At 29.3% G+C, this 18,742-nt stretch overlaps 1 protein-coding gene across 4 annotated transcripts in view; it reads right to left on the bottom strand.

The window, feature by feature from the left end:
* Positions 1-269: 269 nt before the first annotated feature.
* The window catches only part of LOC111630505 (uncharacterized protein C1orf43 homolog), a 31,943-nt gene continuing 13,470 nt past the window's right edge, over positions 270-18,742 (bottom strand). For 2 of the 4 annotated variants that reach the window (XM_023374612.1, XM_023374614.1), the window contains 6 exons: positions 7,683-7,785; positions 6,483-6,545; positions 5,126-5,289; positions 927-985; positions 614-776; positions 277-497 (listed from right to left, as the gene is read on the bottom strand). In XM_023374612.1, coding sequence (XP_023230380.1) covers positions 444-497; positions 614-776; positions 927-985; positions 5,126-5,289; positions 6,483-6,545; positions 7,683-7,785 — 606 coding nt within the window. In that variant the 3' untranslated portion in view covers positions 277-443. Of the gene's footprint in view, positions 498-613; positions 777-926; positions 986-5,125; positions 5,290-6,482; positions 6,546-7,682; positions 7,786-18,742 lie in introns of all 4 variants that reach the window. The other 2 variants (XM_023374613.1, XM_023374611.1) reach the window with 2 other exon arrangements.

Consider the following 18,742-nt stretch of genomic DNA (forward strand, 5'->3'; position numbering starts at 1 on the left):
ATTCTTTTTAAAACATGCAAATATAAACAGTTGAATATGCTGATTAGTTAGCCAAAAATTGTTTTTTAAAATCTCTATACAATCATTAACATTTATAATTTTCTTTCTTTAATTATATGAATTTTTATATCATTCATTCTAAAAACTTTCATAAGATTTATAAAATTTTCGTAATAATGATTTTAAATAATATCTAATTTTAAAATGTATTTCTAAACAGAAATAATTAATGTTTAAATAAATAAAATATTTAAACAGAAATTTAAAACAAAAATACTGTACAAAGACACACAGTATCATACATGTATATATATAAATTTGAAAGTTTCTCTCAACTATAAACTAATTTGTAGAATCTATTTATCACACAGGTTTATTAATTAGCAGAATTTTGGAATACTGGAGGTAGAAAGAACACTTGGTGGCCTCTTTCAAAATAAATATCAATTTTTCTCTCTAGTTAATGGTTCTGTTTGATCATTAATATAACAATCATTCTATAAAGAAAGACATGAGTTTTAAATAAGATAAGGAGAAATCTTAAAAGATATATTTTAAATATATGTATCACCGAAAAAACTAAATTAAAAATAAGAGATTGTTTGTTGCTCACTTTTTTATCATCAGAATCTTTTATTGTAATAACAGATGGATGTCTTCTTAAAATTGGAATTGGATTTCCATTGGACAATTGTTTAGTTATATCCAGGGCACTTGTGGTTTTAGAATCAACCTGTTTTGTTTCTATCCTCTGAGGATACCGTTGCTGAGATATGCTTTCGTATAAAAAAAATTAAATTATTTTTTCAATATATTCTTTTTTGTTATATTGCAAAATTATATGAATGTAATTATGTATCATTATGAATTATTTATATTTATTAAATTAAACTCTTAGCACATTAAAAAATTTATATTATACTTACTGTTTTTGTAAATTGTTTAAGAGATATTTATATTGAGTAAACTCATCAATACCAAATGCCTGCATAAAATTGAAAAAAATATTTCAATTAAAACTGATATTTATTGACATGGTATTACCTCAATAATTATATATTTTAGAGTTTTAAGATACCAACACCTTAATTTTCCAACAACAAAATCTTTTTAGCCACAAACAATAATGTTTTTGGAAATTTTCAATGCCCATTTTCAGGCAATCTAAAGAACACCACATTTCATTGAAAAATCTACAAACTCAAATTTACAGAATATTCCAAAGTTCAAACATTACAAAAGTTTTGAATTGATAATTATAAAACAAAAAATAAATAAATAAATAAATAAATCATTCAAATTTATATAAATATTTAAATATATAAAGATTATTGCTAATAAGCAGTCCATGGAAGCTGTGGAAGCATCACTTCCCTTGTATTTTCTAAAATATAAATACATACAGTAGATCCTCGATTATCCGACCCAATTGGGGACTGGGATTAGTCGGATAATTGAAAAGTTGGATAACCGAAAAGTATGAAAAAATCCATTATTAGTGTAGTATATTATTATATCCCATGTAATTAGTATATCGCTATTAACCTACTTTGCGTTGAATTTTCATTGATGTTAAGCCTAACAAAAATTTTTTAAAATAATAATCATCGCTATTGTATCATTAAAAATTAGAAAATTAAGCCTCGTTTAATACTGGCTCCCTTTCATGGTCGAATGAGTGTTGCCAGCTAAAACACATAAAAATAATATTAAAGTAGCCAAGACATAGCCAAATATTGTAGCGCCACATCACTAACAGACATTTGAAATTTGCCGACTAGGACGGTCAGTTAACCGAGGTGTCGGTTAATCGGGGGTCGGATAATCGAGGCGCTACTGTATTGTGCAATTATTTTCATATTTTAACATACTTTGAATTACTTAATATTAATATTTTATTATAACCACACTATGTATCTTATCATTGTTTTTCACATGTTTAGAAATTTGTAATAAGATTGCTATTGTATATTCGAATATAAATTCGTATATCCATATTCCCAATGGAAGTGCCATATTGTCAAATACAAGATAGCTTCCATGGTGAAAATATGTGAATCATGTTGAGCAGCCAGATTACAGGCATTCACGCATGCGCTTTACAGAGCACCAACCTCTGGCAGTTTAGCTCATGGATGCTACACACCAAAATATCGTATAATGCTTCCAATGATTCTATCCATTAGTTGCTCGTAGGGAATGATTTGACTAAGTGGATTGTTTCAAGATTTAAAAAGTAAAGAATATTTTATGTTATTTTTATGTAACTTTCTTTACAAAGCTATATTTAATTATAATTATATTGACAGATTTTCAGACATAANCCTGTAATTATATGGATCCCAGCAGACACTCATTTTCTCTCCCTTCCTTCCTCTACTATGTTTTCCTCCCTCTCCTTTCTTCGCCCACTATCCTCCCACTCCTCCTTCCTAACAAGGCTATACCTCTCACCCAACAGTGACTTGCCAATATAGTCTGGACACAAATATAAATATTGCAATTCACCATATAATTTAGATAAACAATTTTCCGAAGCAAGTTTTAATTCTTTAAATTATGTAAAAATTTTATGGAGAATTTTTTGATTTATCTAAATTATGTAGTGAATTGCAATATTTATATTCATGTCCAGACTATATTGGCAAGTCACTCTTAGACATAAAACATATTACTGGTATAATTAATGGCAATCTGAACAAAGATGTACTAAAAGAATTATATGATTTAATATAGTTAATTTTTACGGTACTATCTACCAGTGAATCTGTTGAGTCCAGTTTTTCAACTATGAAGTGAATTGATACATTCACAAAGCACACTCAGTCAGAGGAAAGATTGTCATCATGATAGTTTTCAATAGAAAAAGAGCTTTTAAATACTTCAATGGAATTGACGACAAGTGATTTTTATAATAAAGTAATTAACGACTTTGTGGGAAAAAACTGCCGAATAGAGTTAGTTTATAAAAAATAATAAAACAAGTTTTTTTGTTTCATGTCAATTATCTATTTTACAATTAAAGTAAACTGTTTATTTTTGTAATTTCCAGTACTTGTTTAAAATTTTTATGGAAACATAGCTTCCCTATCATCAAATGTAATGACATGCCACTGCTACTAAGTATGTTTCTTTAATGTGTTTGGACCTTACAGGCAGTATCCTGTCTATTAAACCACTTCATATCTATTTATAGTACAAAGTGATATAGTATTTTCTGAATATAAACTAAAATATACAGTACACTCTCACTAATCCAAATCTACACTAATACAAACCCTACTTAACTCAACCAATTTTGTTTGTTTTTTTTAAACACAATGTATTTATAAATGTAACGTGTAAGTTTCATAAATTAGTTTTGCATAAACTTATGTGAAACTGATAATACACGAAATTAAAATATTTAATAAGAACTTTCACTTGTTACACTCAAGCTTCTTCAGGATGTTTAGAAAGAACAACAGAAGTTAATTGCATGGAATAGGTTTTAAAGTTTGAAATTTAAAAACTTCTATGTAATCAAATCCTGCTAGTCTTTCAAAACATTCTGAAGAATCTTGAGTATAATAAGTGAAAGTGCTTATTAAATATTTTAGTTTTGTGTGTTTTCAATTATGTGAAACTAATTTATGAGCCTTACATACATTTGATGAGTTTTAGGACTATTATACTTAAGCTTAATATATATACATTTTAACATAAATATATGTACCAAATGCAGTATGAAACTTTTTAAAATGTATATACAATTGACTTGCCTTAAAATGAATACCAATAAAGTGAATTCTTGCATTAAAGCAAATTTTTGCCATTGTCATAATGTTAATTTTCATGCAATAAAGCAAACAAAAATTTTACCAGAAATCGTTAAACCAAACTGTAAATTATGTTTACAACCCCAAGAAATAACCCTATTTTCAATAATGATTTTATTATTGATGTCAAAAAATGTAAAAAGCAAAGTGGTACTGTAATAAATGTTCTGTTTTGAGTACAATAATTTCCTTCTAGTAAGCAAAGATAGGTTTGAGCTCTGATTGTAGAGCAATTCTAACTGGTTTTAGTGGACAATTCTACTGTACTCAGAAAATAGGAGTTAAAGTTTAAGGATGCTCACCTCTTTAAATGGATACAGTCATGTGCAAAATCATGCTACTTTGCATACAGTGATGCTGCATGCCAGGTTTGGCTACTTTGCACCAAATTTGCCTTCTTTTTTACTCTTTTCATGCCAAAAATTATTTTCTACTTTTTCAAACAAGCTTTAACAGAAAAAAAAAATCACAGATTTCTTTTAGCTTTGTCTTGTTTAACCACTCTGATATACTGCTCCATACTTAAACACAAAATACCATCTCCTCCTCATTTTGTTTGATTTGAAAATCATTTAGATCATTAATTTATTTTGTAAATAAATTAATGATCCAAATAATAATAAATAAAAATAATTAATTTATTTTGTAAATAAATTAATTATTATTTAGTAAATTATTTCAAAATATTATAATTTAGTGATTTTGATTGCCTATTAATCGTTAACCCATAAATTATACAACCCTGAACTTGACTTTGAGAATATAAATATATGATAAAGTGAACTAACTATTGTTTCCCTAGCAATTTATATTAATGCAAGTTGATGGTATTTGTCTATAATTCTTTTTTTGGCTTCTTTTTCTCTGCATATAACCCCTGTTTACAGTGAAAATGAACTGTAACGTGAATTCACAAATATTACAACAATAAAATGGTCTTTATTGATTTAACTCGCTCAAATCAAATGCATGCTACACAGATAGGATTCCTCCTGAATCCAGTACAGACTAAACAAAAGAGTGACGAACACTACTGGTGTGATCCACAACAACTCGAGTCAAAGCACCCTCCCACAGAAAAAATGAAATACAGATTCTCCCGTACAATAACAATAAATAATAGTTTATACAACCCCACTAATCTGAACTTTTCATTAATCCAAACAATGATGTAAAATAATAAGTTGGATTAGCAAGAATGCACTGTGTATTAAATAACAATAGGTTGATCAATATAGACATAGTAAATATAATACAGACATTTTTAAACAAATAAAGTCTTAGAATTTCATTAAAATGTAACTTACAGACGGGTCATGTCGAGCATGTTCATATAAATCTACAAATCTGTGAACAGTGATTGAATCAATTCCTACAAGAACCCCAGTGCGCATCAAATAATGTAAATAAATTCTTAAATCGTGTCCAGGATGACGAACTTTGTGAGGATCAGCTGCTGCAATTGTTTCTTCTGTAATATAAAAATAATACAAATATTGAGTTAGAATAGATTTCATTCATTATACAATCTCTGATAAACTTTAATATAAATTAAATGCACAACTGCTTAAATCCACTTTTTAAATTCTAAATTCTTTTATAAAAATCACTATTTAAAAGATGCTTTCTTTTGACTCTTTAATTTAATTAAAAATAACACTTTTTTCTATAAGGCAATAAACAAGTTGTTTATTGTTGCTTTTTAGTTCTGCTTAAAAGTTCTGTTAGTTTTTAATTTTAATAATTGTATATATACCGTAGTAATTACTGAAATATGTATTTATAATTCAGTTCAATTCACTGAGATAAATTTAATTTTTCTACAGTTTAAAAATGATTTTAAATAGCAAATTTTCAAATCAAAAACATTTAAAATTAGCAAAATTCATTGAGATTTTAAGATTTATATGTTATGTTATTTAAGAGAATGCAATTTTTTCTATTGTTAATAGTTACACTTCACACTTGGATGTAAACTTCTCTCTTATTAATAACAATTTTATAATCAAAGTTAGTATGAGATGTATGAGGTTTTTTAAGAATATAAAGAATAAAATCAGTCCCATCAATCATATATTGTAACAGTGAGAGACAACACAATCTAAAATGAGGGACAAATGTCATGCTCTAAGGGACATTGCTTATAAATTTAAAAAATACAAGTTCTCTTTAAAAACTGTAGAAGGACATTTCCACTCCTTCAAAAAAATTGGAGATATACTTCCTTATTACAGAAATATAAAGCAATGCAAGTCTTGGGTTGGCTTCTTTTTGAAATTTACTTCATTGATTTCTAGAACATTAATGCATTCATGTTTTAGAAATCAATAATTTTAGAACAGGAATAGTGTGCCAAAATGTTGTTTGAAAACATACCAATAATACAGTTTCTATTTGCAAGACATTATAATATTTGCAGGACTGAGTGACAAGACACTGAAATGCAGGATTGTCCTTCTGTGAGAATGACCATTGTCAGCCACAAAATTTATGACAGATTAAAGATCTATCTGATAAAGTTCTCTTAATAATGAGTATTAAAAATAAATAATAGAAATTTAACTTTTTATTTTGAGAGCTTTTAAACTTTTCAACATTTTCTGATATGTAAATAATAATAATATTTTGTTCCATTATAATACAACAAATAACAAATATACATACCTAGTTCTGATAAAGTATCAACTGCTTTCATTCTATAGAAATGAAATGATTGATTCATATTGTCTAAAACAAAAAGAAACATTTTATACAAAATTAATATATTTTATGTAAAATCTGAAAATTTCTAATTATTTGATTAACTAATTATGACTCAAAAAATAATATATGAATTAGAGTGATTTTGAAACTGCAACGTGAGTGTAAAGTATCTAGGCATTGAGAAATTGCTATAATTTTTGTAATAATAATGCAATCATAATAAAATTTGTATGCATATACATTAATCAATAGAATTTTATAATTCCCACATTAGTGGTGTGGGCATGTGTGACCAAGAGAGGTTACACATGCAGTGGCATAAAAGATGGCTGACTGCTTGTCTGTTCAGGAGTAAGCACAGATTGCTGCATGTTATGACGTATGGAAATCAGAGGTTGCTGTGCAGAGATGGTGGAGTACAGTGAAGGGACATCATCCCTTTACCACCACAATCTGTCCAGAAAAAATCAAGAATTGTCATTCAAAGCTAAAATAATCACAGGTTCAGGTGCAGATGCACAGAGAAATGGCCATCCATCCACATCATGATCTGAGGAAAACATGTCATTGATGGATGGTGCCAGTGCCTTAATATTTAATTTAAGATAAACATTGCATTTCCATTTACTAAGATATAAGTCAAATAATTTTCATCATCTTTGCATTAGAAATATATAAACTATGGTAAACCTATTCTGTACTTTATTTTTTTAAAAAGAAAAACCAATACAGCCGTTTAAAATTTTATCATAAACTTAAATTTTTAATGAAATTTATGAAAGCACAATTAATAAAATATTTTCACTCTACAGAGTAAATAGTCCTAACAAAAACTCTACTTTGTAATTTCTATCATTTCAAATGCAATAAAATTCTATGTAAATAAATAATAATATCAAAAGAAATATAGAAAAATTTGTGAAAAAATATTTATTTTGGTTTAAAAGCTATCTATATATTACAATTTTCAAAATTAGCTTTCTTCTATGGCATAATTAAATAGATAAAATACCAGGTGTTATAATTAAAATACCTGTATTAAATACTGTCTAGAGATATTTAGCAGTTCATATGCAACCAAATCTGATTTGGTGACTTGCAAATCTTTTTATTTAAAGAAATAAAAATGTTTTTTAGATTTCATAAATAAGCAGTACTTACTTTCATTGATATTGTCTTCATTACCATCAGTTTTTGATAACTTTGGTTCATAGGCTATTTCATTCACTACATCCAAATATTTATCTATGTCTTGACATAAAACCTAAAATTTTTTAAACAAATAGTATTAAAAGATTTTTTATGCTATGTAAGATACTGTATTTTAAAACTTTCTAACATCTTGAATAGATTACTTTATCAGCTAAATATAAAAATCAAATGAGTTCATGTCATCTTGATAATCTAGAACTTTATTTTTTTTGTTTTCAGAAAAAAAAATCTGCTATATATTTTTTAATATGTAAGGAATTATCTAAAGCATAGCATTCATGTGTAAAATGTTAATGCTCTTCTAACAAATATCTTATAAACCATAAAAATGATATGTTTGTTCAAAAATTCTTTATCACTCAGAGCAAATTATCTTTTCCGAATTTGTTATTATAGTTTAAATTAAATATATACTAAAAATTCAACATGTATTAAAAATAAATTTTATTATAGAGGATATTATAATCATTCCTATTTTACCATACCAGTATATGAAGTTAAACTTTGTAAACTATAAATTAATATATAATTAACAACAAACTCTAATTTATTACAAGCAAAAGGAACTTTTCATTTAACATAAATAAGAATTATTTGATAATACTGTATAACCTGTGGCTATAAATATTAATATTAGACTGTCTCACTCTCAGATGCATTACTTACAAACATATGTGCATCATTTAAACAAATATGAGGGCAAGGTGAAAAGTTCTCGGCCTAGCCCTTAGATGGCACTAATACAAATGAAATTATTGTTTTGTTATGTGGCACACTTGTTGCAAAAGTAAATATGAAATGTGAATTTGATCAGACAAATAGTTTGTTTTATACAGCTGTTTAAAGTAAGCATTTTTTGTGTTTTTGACAAAATGAATAAACTTGAATACCATTCCACCATAAAATTCTTTGTTTTGGATGGTTTATCACCAACAGAAATTCATCCAAAGTTGGTAAAAGTGTATAACAAGTCTGCACCTTTGTTATCAACAGTAAAAAAACGGGCAGCTGAGTTTAAATATGGTTGTACATCAATTGAAGATGATCCATGAAAGGACAGCCAAAAACTACAACTACCGAGGAAAATATTGACAACGTACACAATATGGTTCTAGATGATCACTGATTAAAGGTGTATGAGATAGCTAAGGCTGTAGGCATCTCAGAAGAAAGGGTACAGCATATTTTACACAAAGAACTCAGTATGAGAAAGCTTTGTGCAAGATGGGGTGCCACATTTGCTAAATGCTGATCACAAACAAACAAGGAATCAACTTTCTTGGCAATGTTTGTGCCATTTTAAGAAGGATCCAACTGATTTTCTGTGCAGATTTGTTATGATGAATGAAACATGGATTCACCACTTTACACCTGAGTCAAAACAACAGTCCAAGCAGTGGGTAGAACCCGGTGGCTCTGCACCAAAGAAAGCAAAGACATTGCATTGGCTGGAAAGGTTATGGCTAGTGTTTTTTGGGATTCCAAAGGGATTCTTTTACTTGACTACCTGTCAAAGGGTCAAACAATTAATGGGGATTACTATGCACATTTTCTTGACCAGCTAGATGAAAAAAATTAGAGAGAAGAGGCCTGGTTTGCAAAAGAAAAAAAAATCCTCTTTCACCAGGACAATGTACCAGCTCACAAAGGTGCTTTGGCAATAGGAAAATTGAGGGATTTGAAGTATGAATTGTTGGAACATCCTCCCTATTCACCTGATTTGGCTTCCTCTGACTTTCATCTATTCCCAAATCTTAAGAAATTTTTGGTTGGAAAACATTTTGGGTCAAGTGAAGAGGTGATAGCAGCAGTAAATGGATATTTTGAAGAATCTTCAAAATATCCATTCCTTCCAGAATCTTCAAGAACCTTCCAGAATCGCACTTCAGGAACAGAATACAGTTATTGGAGAAACGTTGGACAAAGTGTATTGAACTAAAGGGAGACTACATTAAGAAATAAGTTACAAGACTGGGGGTCCCTCCAAACAAACCAAACAGGACATTCCAATTTTCAACACGAATGTTGAAAATTGATAACATCAACAATTTGACGTCTTCAATGACATTCCAACTTTGTACGAAGTGCTTAGTTCCCATAATTCCATTCTCAGCAAGATAGTGGACAAGTGTATCATTTCTTTTGCTGTTACAGCATTTTGCAATATTTTTAATGACAACGTGATGATTTCGTATAAAAGGAAAATGAAACACAAAAATGTATTTTAAAAATAAAAAAACTCATTTTTTCACTACTAGGCTGAGAACTTTTCACCTTGTCTTTGTATGTTCAATAATAAATATATAATTTTTATTTTTTATGAAAATTTATTATAGCTTTCTAATAACGCAAAAGAAATTGCATGAAATCTTTTTCATAAATAAATATCAATACTTTTACAAAAGTGACTATGTCCATTTTTCAGCAAAAGAATTACACATGTCTTTGACATACAAAAATTTAAAAGAATACTTCATTAGACCTCCTTTGGCATTGATAAAGGCATTGATATGCCTTGGCATCAATGAGTTTTGAACAAGCATTCAAAGGGATTTTGTTCCAACCTGATATGATGGCTTCCTCCAGCACAGTCATTGTCTGGTTTCTTCTGGCATCTTCTTTACTTTTCTTTCAGAATTTTCCATAGTGACTCAAAAGTACTCATATTAGGGCTATTAGCAGATCATTTGAAGACATGAATATTATGATCCTCTGACTATTCATTGATGTTTTCAATTTGTGGCAGTGCATTATGTTGCTGGAAAATACAGTGATCATCTCTAATATTTGTCAATAGTTGGTAATAAATTATGCTCAAGAATGTCAAGAATCTCTTGAGTTCATAGTTTTATTCAAAACACATATGCTGCTTGGTCCAAACTTTCCATGCAGCCCATCATCAACAAATCCAATAGATACTTGGCGTTCATCTGAGAATATAATCCACTTACAGTCATCTAGATTCCAGTTGATGCTCTTTTACCCATTTTAGTTATTTCCCAGCTTGAGCTGGGATGATAAATGGCTTTTTTGCCTTTCTGAACACATTCTATTGAGTGAAAACATCTGTGTACAGTTCCTTTAGAAACATTTTTTCCCACTTCTGTAACAGCTCAGAAACAGTATCATGTCAGTTATTCTTGCAAAGTTATCTCATTTCTCTATTTTTTTTTAGTTGTCATGGATGGTTTTCCACTTCTTTTCCTATTTCTTGTTGAATCAATGTCTTGATATTTTTTAAAAATTCTATTCTATTGCACAGCATTTTTGCTTATATTAAGTTGTTCTGATGTTTGTCCCTGACTTAAATATTGTTTTTTTAAGAATAATCTTCTCCTTAATATCTATATAGCTCACTTCATTTATACTCTGCCTGAGATTTTCTTGAAAAATATACAAATGTTTGAAAAATCAAACCTTAAATCAGGTACATTTATGTTAAGGGATGTTGCATCAAATACTGACTTTTCATCAGTGAAACTTATCATTGGTCTAATACTTTTGTTACTACATGATTTTGCAAAATCATCAATATTTATTTGTGAAAAATATTTTATGTTAATTTCTTTTGCATTATACAAATACTTTATTGTAATAAGAAATTTCTTGTTACAGGGGGTTAGCTTTAGAGAATTACAAAAAATACAATTACTTATTGAAACATATTTTTTTTAAATATCTTGTTACATAAAATTTGCTAAACATAACATATTAGTCATTCAATTTACATATCATATTTCAAATTCTTTAAAATATGAACAAAAAAGTAATGAATATTATACATCTTATACTATGGAATTTTTTCTTGATTGGTTCTGAAGTTTTCTTCTTAATTTAAATCAAAAAACTCTTTTAATTTGAATTTACATTACGCTTCTTCAATCTTTGGACACTCAGTAAGAATATAATAAATGATTTATAAAAATGATTGTAAAGAACAAGTAGAACTTACATACCCACTGGCAGAAGAAGTTATTTCTTTTGCATTATTAGAAAGCTATTAATAAATTAATATTTTATTATTTATATTAATAAATTTTCATAAAAAATAAATATTAAACACATTTATTCTTCAATGGTAAAATTTATTATTTATATAAATATAAAAGATTTTTGTATTGGAAGAAGTAAATTAAAACTCATATTTGTTAATTCCGTTGAATAATTTAAAATATATTTATATTAGTAACAATACTTTGATTCTTATAATACTTTTTAATCCTGTTATAATGATTCTATTATTGAATTCTCAATCAATAAAGTTATTCTGTATTATCTCTGTTGATTACTTACAAGAAAACCGTTGGAGTGTCTTTTAATAAATATTAATAAAATTTAATAATTCTGTTAAAAGTATACAAACTCTATATTAAATTTGTAATGTTCACTAAAAGTGTTAATCAGAATTAATAGCAACCAAATGTCATACTATGTACTATTTTATATTAGTTTAACACAAATATACAAATTTTTAGAAGTTAAAGAGTTGTGGAGGAAGACGGCAATATTACATTTACAGAGTAGAATAAGGAATAAACTCAAATAAATGTTATATGAAAGATTAGATTGTGGCATTTGGCAACATGGCATTTGACCACTGTCCCCAACCTACATGACGTCAGACCATGGCTAACTCCACTTTTAGGTGGACATGCTTCTATCCAGTTGCTCACCTCACTGCGCGCTCCGACCATCTGTTTCCACAGTCGATGTAATTGTGGCTCTTGTATATAGTTCTGTAAAATAATGAAATAAACTCGTGACAACAACCATTGGACTCCATTGTCTGTCCTGGAATTGTTCATTCGATATGATGATGACACTATTCGTAGATGTAATCAGATTGATCAACATAACCAATTTTCTTCTCAAGAGGTATGCCTTAGTGTTGTCCTCACTGGTGAGTAGACATGACTTCTACGACATAGTAATCTGGACTAGGTGGTTCCAGCGATGCCGACCATTTCAAAACCCAAATCCCAGACTTCATAGACAAGAGTCCAGGTAGGTCTCCTTTTTTCTCTCCATGCCAGTTAAGCAGCCGAACTATGTAAATAACACATGAGTGCCTCTCCACAACAATGCCCATGCACATCGGTCTCTGCTGTTGAAGCAGTACCTGACCAAAACATGGAATGATCACATTGGAGACTCCACCATACTCCAGATCTCACTCTGTGCAATTTTTATTTCTTCCTTCAGTTGAAAGATAAGCATCAAGGGACACCACTTCAAGAATTCAGATTAGGTTATACGTTAGTTCGGCTGCTTAACTGGCATGGAGAGAAAAAAGGAGACCTACCTGGACTCTTGTCTATGAAGTCTGGGATTTGGGTTTTGAAATGGTCAGCATCGCTGGGACCACCTAGTCCAGATTACTACGTTGTAGAGGTCACGTCTACTCACCAGTGAGGACAACACTAAGGCATACCTCTTGAGAAGAAAATTGGTTATGTTGATCAATCTGATTACATCTACGAATAGTGTCATTGTCATATCGAATGAACAATTCCAGAACAGACAATGGAGTCCAATGATTGTTGTCACGAGTTTATTTCATTATTTTACAGAACTATATACAAGAGTTACCATGGAGACAAGTGGTCAGAGCACGCAGTGAGGTGAGCAACTGGATAGAAGCATGTCCACCTAAAAAGTGGAGTTAGCCATGGTCTGACGTCATGTAGGTTGGGGACAGTGGTCAAATGCCATGTTGCCAAATGCCACAATTTAATCTTTCATATAACATTTATTTGAGTTTATTCCTTATTCTACTCTGTAAATGTAATATCGTCGTCTTCCTCCGCAATCCTTTAACTTCTAAAAATTTGTATATTTGTGTTAAACTAATATAAAATAGTACAGCATTTGGTTGCTATTAATTCCAATTAACACTTTTAGTGAATATTACAAATTTAATATAGAGTTTGTATACTTTTAACATAATTATTAACTAAATTTTATTAATATTTATTAAAAGACATGCTGACAGTTCCCTTGTTAGTTGAAATAGTGTTNAAAATAGTACGACATTTGATTGCTAATAACTCTGATGAACTCTTTTAGTGAATACTACAAATTTAATATAGAGTTTGTATACTTTTAACGTAACTATTAACTAAATTTTATTAAAATTTATTAGATGCCACTCCGACAGTTCCCTTGTTAGTTGAAATAGTGTTGGAGATATTAAATATCTCACTGAAATCAAATATAGTATCAGTTTAAAGAATAACCCCAATTTATTGTGACAAAAATCATTTTGTTTACTAACATAAATATTACTGATTTTTTTTAATATCAATGGAACTAAATCTGTGATTTGTGCTTAACAGATAATCAGGAACATTATGTTCATGATTATGTGTCCTGAGCTCCAGCACGAGACATAATCAAAAAAGTTTGTGAATAAATACAAGCAGGGCTATTTTTCTCAACTAGAATGCACTGGTATGTCATACTAGTAGATAGCATAAAAAGTATGAATAGCAAGTACTGTACATAGTACTTGCTCAGTAAGAAAAATTTTATATATTTAGTTGAGAAGTTGACTGACACAATAAAAATGAATGAAATGAACTGGGCTAATTGAAGCCAACATAAAATGTAGTTTTTGCTTTACAAATTCTCAAATTTACAAGACTTTCTCTTTAGTGTCAGAAATATAACTTTAACTGGAAAAAAAAGCAAACATTCTAAAATATATATTTTGAATTCCAGATAACTGAATGTGCTATTTTTATGTATGATTATTCAGGTAGATGAGCAGTGGTGCCACTTTAGTTATGAAAATACTGCAGACCTACTCAGTTATCATTCTGCTGCTAATGAATCTGGATTGTTAACTTTTATCTTTCTTTTCTATTATTCAAAAAATTACATTTTTAAATTTATTTCTGTAGTAAGTAATCAATTGAAGATATGGTCTTAAATTGATATTACTAATGGACATAATTTTATTAATGGATATTTTTCTTTTACAAAATTTTTAGTACAGACTTTACTTTTCAGGCATGTCAAAAATTTTCAGGGGGGATCTAGTGGAATAAGAAACAGCAGGTTATGTATATTACAAAATAATGTTTCATATTCTTCAAAAAATCTTCAATTACCTACAACACATCTAATTGCATCCTCTTTGGATGCAATGCCACACACACGTTGTAAGGAACCAAGTCTGAGCTTTATTTTACTTTTATTTTCCTTTCATTATATTTTGTTTGGGGCTTATGTTTTGTTAGGACGAAGGTTTCCTCACCATTCACCTTAGTAACTTAAAAATAGAAGAAAAACCAACTCACCGACGAAAGAAAAGCGCCGTAGAAAAACTCGCGCACACTTGCGCTTCCCAAGCGGAAAAAGTAAGTCCTCACCGAGAAAAAGGGGGGGGAAGACCCCACAACCCAGTTAGGAATCGCTAAACCTTAAAAGAATAAAGCATCCCGATAATTGTTAAAAAGAATAATGTAAAAGGTTAGCGAAGTATTGTCGGAAAATAATCTGCCAGATAAACAAGAAAAATTTAATGTTACAGATAAGTATGTAAATGAGGAGAGTGAGCTCATTCAGAATTGTGACGTCACCTCACACTATGAAGCCTCTAACTCAAGTGAAAACGAACGAGGTGAATTCCTGATAGCAACGAGCTTCGTAGCAGTGAACGAGAGAGGTGTCCGATAGGATTTTAAATTTATTCGATTTGTGGAAGGACGATAATAGAAAGTCTTGAGAGTTGAGGAAATAGGTTCCTAGTATATTGAGGTGACGATTAGGATCTTTAATTTATAAGTTAATTCTTTGATTTTGTCGAATTCCAAAGGGGAATAGAATTAAGTTAGAAATAGAATGATTTGAGTTTGTCGGATTGATTCTTGTTGAATTTCATTGAATAAATTATTGTTTGATTTTTACTAAATACTGTATATAGAAGTTTAATTAAATATTTGATTTTGTTATTGACAAACTTTGTCATTATTTAATTCGGTGCACGCTTAAAGTCCAGGCCTGGCACACTAACGCGAATCCGCATAAAGTACCCGTTAGGGAACGGCTATTTCCGGCACACAGTAGTGTCGATAATCGTTGGAAAGTCGGAAAAATAATATAGTACTTTACAACGAATATATATATATGTATATATATATATATATAAGTTTGTTCATGTTGACATGAAAATTATGATAATGAATGAATTAGAACCAGTCCTGTAAACTAATGTTCAGTCACTGTAGCTCACATGTAGTTGCTCAGTCTTCTCAACATGCTGGTTAATCTTTTGCATTCACATGATATTGTGGGGATTGTGGCACAAAGTTTTAGCAACACAAAAGTGCTCAGAAACATATCTGGATCATATTTTTTCACCAATTTGGCCAATGTGCATGGCAACTCCACATCTGAGTTTTTGCTAATCCAGTTCTTTCATTGAAATATCTTGTCTTTGAGAAGCTCATGACTAGTCAGGTCATCACAGTACATCAATGAATCCTCTCAGGGATGCAGCTGCTATTTTTTAAAAAATCCAGTAATGAGTTGAATAAAAATTTCCCAGCAAAAAAATTTAAAATTGTGGTGGCATTATCTGTTATGATATTTTATTAAAAAACCTTTTTATATTATTAATTATTATAATCTGGCAAAATGCTTAATTTTTAGGGAAGAGATGTATTTTAAAAAATATTGACAAATAAATAAAAAGCAAAATCTTCATTAAGTCCAATCCACTCGAGATATGACATACAATTCCTCTATCCCCATTCCCTTGACCTTTAGCCCCAAAATTTAATAACATCAATCCCATAATAGAAAAACCTCTGTGCAATATTTCAGAAATTTTCAATAAAAGACAGGAATTATTAAGCTTCAAAGTGAGTGAACAAACTTATGCCTCCCTCCACACATACACACATCATTACATTAAAAAAAATATATCTCTTGAGTCCAAAACTAAAAATCTTATGGGATCATTTTTTTGATTGATTGCCATGCTTTCCCTCTGTTAAATGTAACAGAGGGAAAGTTTGTATTTTTAATTAAAATTTATTAAAAATTTTCTTACAAATTTTAATATATATGTGTATATTATTCCTAATATACTATGACCTAATGATTCAACATGTTATTAATAAACGTTTTATATAATAAAAACGAAATTAAACCTTGTTTAACAATAAAAAAATATCATATTTTTTATTAGTAAACAAGTATAAACCCTCAATCAGAGCACAGTTTTGTGATGTATTACAGGTATACCTCGACTTACATCGTTTCAAATTACGTTGTTCCCGATTATACGTCATTTGTCAAAAAAGTATATGGAAAAATAAAACTCAAGTTTAAGTCATTTTACTCAACTTTACATCTGTCCGCCACAAATATTGAAGTCGTAATATCACTAGAAAAGTGTTTAAAGCACATAAAATCGTATTAAAATATATACATTTACAAGTATGTACTGTAGTTACAGTATATGCATTCGTAAATTTAGTTTACTTTATCTGTACTATATTAAAAACTAAAATTTATTTGTTTGTAAGCTTAAAATAGATCCTTATTAACCATATTTTATGAAAAATGGATTAATAAATAAAATACAGAACCGGAAATGGTAATTTATGGTTTAGCCTAGTGGCAAGTAGATTTGGAGACAAGTAAATTGGACTTACGTCGCCTCTCCTGGAACCAATTACCGACATAAGGCGAGGTATACCTGTATAACCCTACAAGGCCAAAAAAGGGAATCCATAGACCCATTAGACCCCCACTCACAACACATGTTTTTTTTTCATTTTAAAAAATTCATTTTTATCATTTCTTTAATTAATATCCACTCAATAATATAGATGAGTATAAATATTAAATAAATGAAAATATAGATTGCATAAATAAGAATGAAAAGATCATCATAATTAAACTTGGAAAGTTGAAATGCAAATTTCCTTTAAGAAAAGTTCTAAAAAATGATGGATTTTTGTAAAAACAAGTTCTCCTAAAAACATATAAAGTAAAACCATCATTTTATTGAGCATACAAATTATACATAGAACATGTAAAATGATAAAAAAATTTGAATCAGTCAGTCACTTATGGAATCTGATCTATCAATTTCATAGTTTACAAACAGAAAAGAATTGTACATGTAAACAACACAATTGTTCTATATTCTTCATAGTCAGCCCCAAATGGCATGAGGAAAGTAAATCTTTGAACTGAAAAAATAATCTCTCAACATCAACAAATGCAAGAGGAGCATATTTGTTTGACTAAAAACTCTACAGGTGACTGAAGAGACTCAGAAATCATATTTTGAATATTCAGATATTTGCTCAGGTAATAAGTACAGTAGACCCCCCCTATAATGCTTAGATACGTTCCACGCTAACCGAAAATTACGTTGTAGGAACAATTAAATACATGAGCCAATCGCAGCCCGATAGGTGGGAACTTTACGGACTAAGGCTGTTTGAAAGGTTTTCTTCTATAAAATTAACCGATTCTAGACTAATTCCACTCAACATTTCCAAAATACGTATAATTTTTTGGGAATAATCTGTATAAACTATGCTATAAACAAAAAATTATAGGATTACTTACCGAGTGTGTACCATTCGACTACGCCGTTGCTTAAAGCTGGTTTTCATCGCGGAACAGCACATTAAACGGCGGCCGCGATTTCTAATAACAAATTTTTCGCATAAAAATAACTTGACCTTTGGAGACATCATTAATATAAATAATTTTTATGGACGTTGAATAAGAAGTGTTTCTTTCACAAGAAATGTATAAAATTAGTGCTGTATTAGACTTACGGTACCTTATTTACATACTGTACAGACGATAATAAACTCAACTTACTAGCCTAAAATCTCCGTAGCTTGTTGCCAGGCGTCAGAAAGCATATATATAATTATAATAAAGTTACAATAAATTAAGTTAATATATAATTATATATACAGTACCTAATTTATATATAATTAATATATAATTATATGTACAGTACCTAATTTATA

The sequence above is a fragment of the Centruroides sculpturatus genome, unplaced genomic scaffold (assembly GCF_000671375.1).
Source record: "Centruroides sculpturatus isolate CEXI.00-Female unplaced genomic scaffold, Cexi_2.0 scaffold576, whole genome shotgun sequence".
NCBI lineage: Eukaryota > Metazoa > Arthropoda > Arachnida > Scorpiones > Buthidae > Centruroides > Centruroides sculpturatus.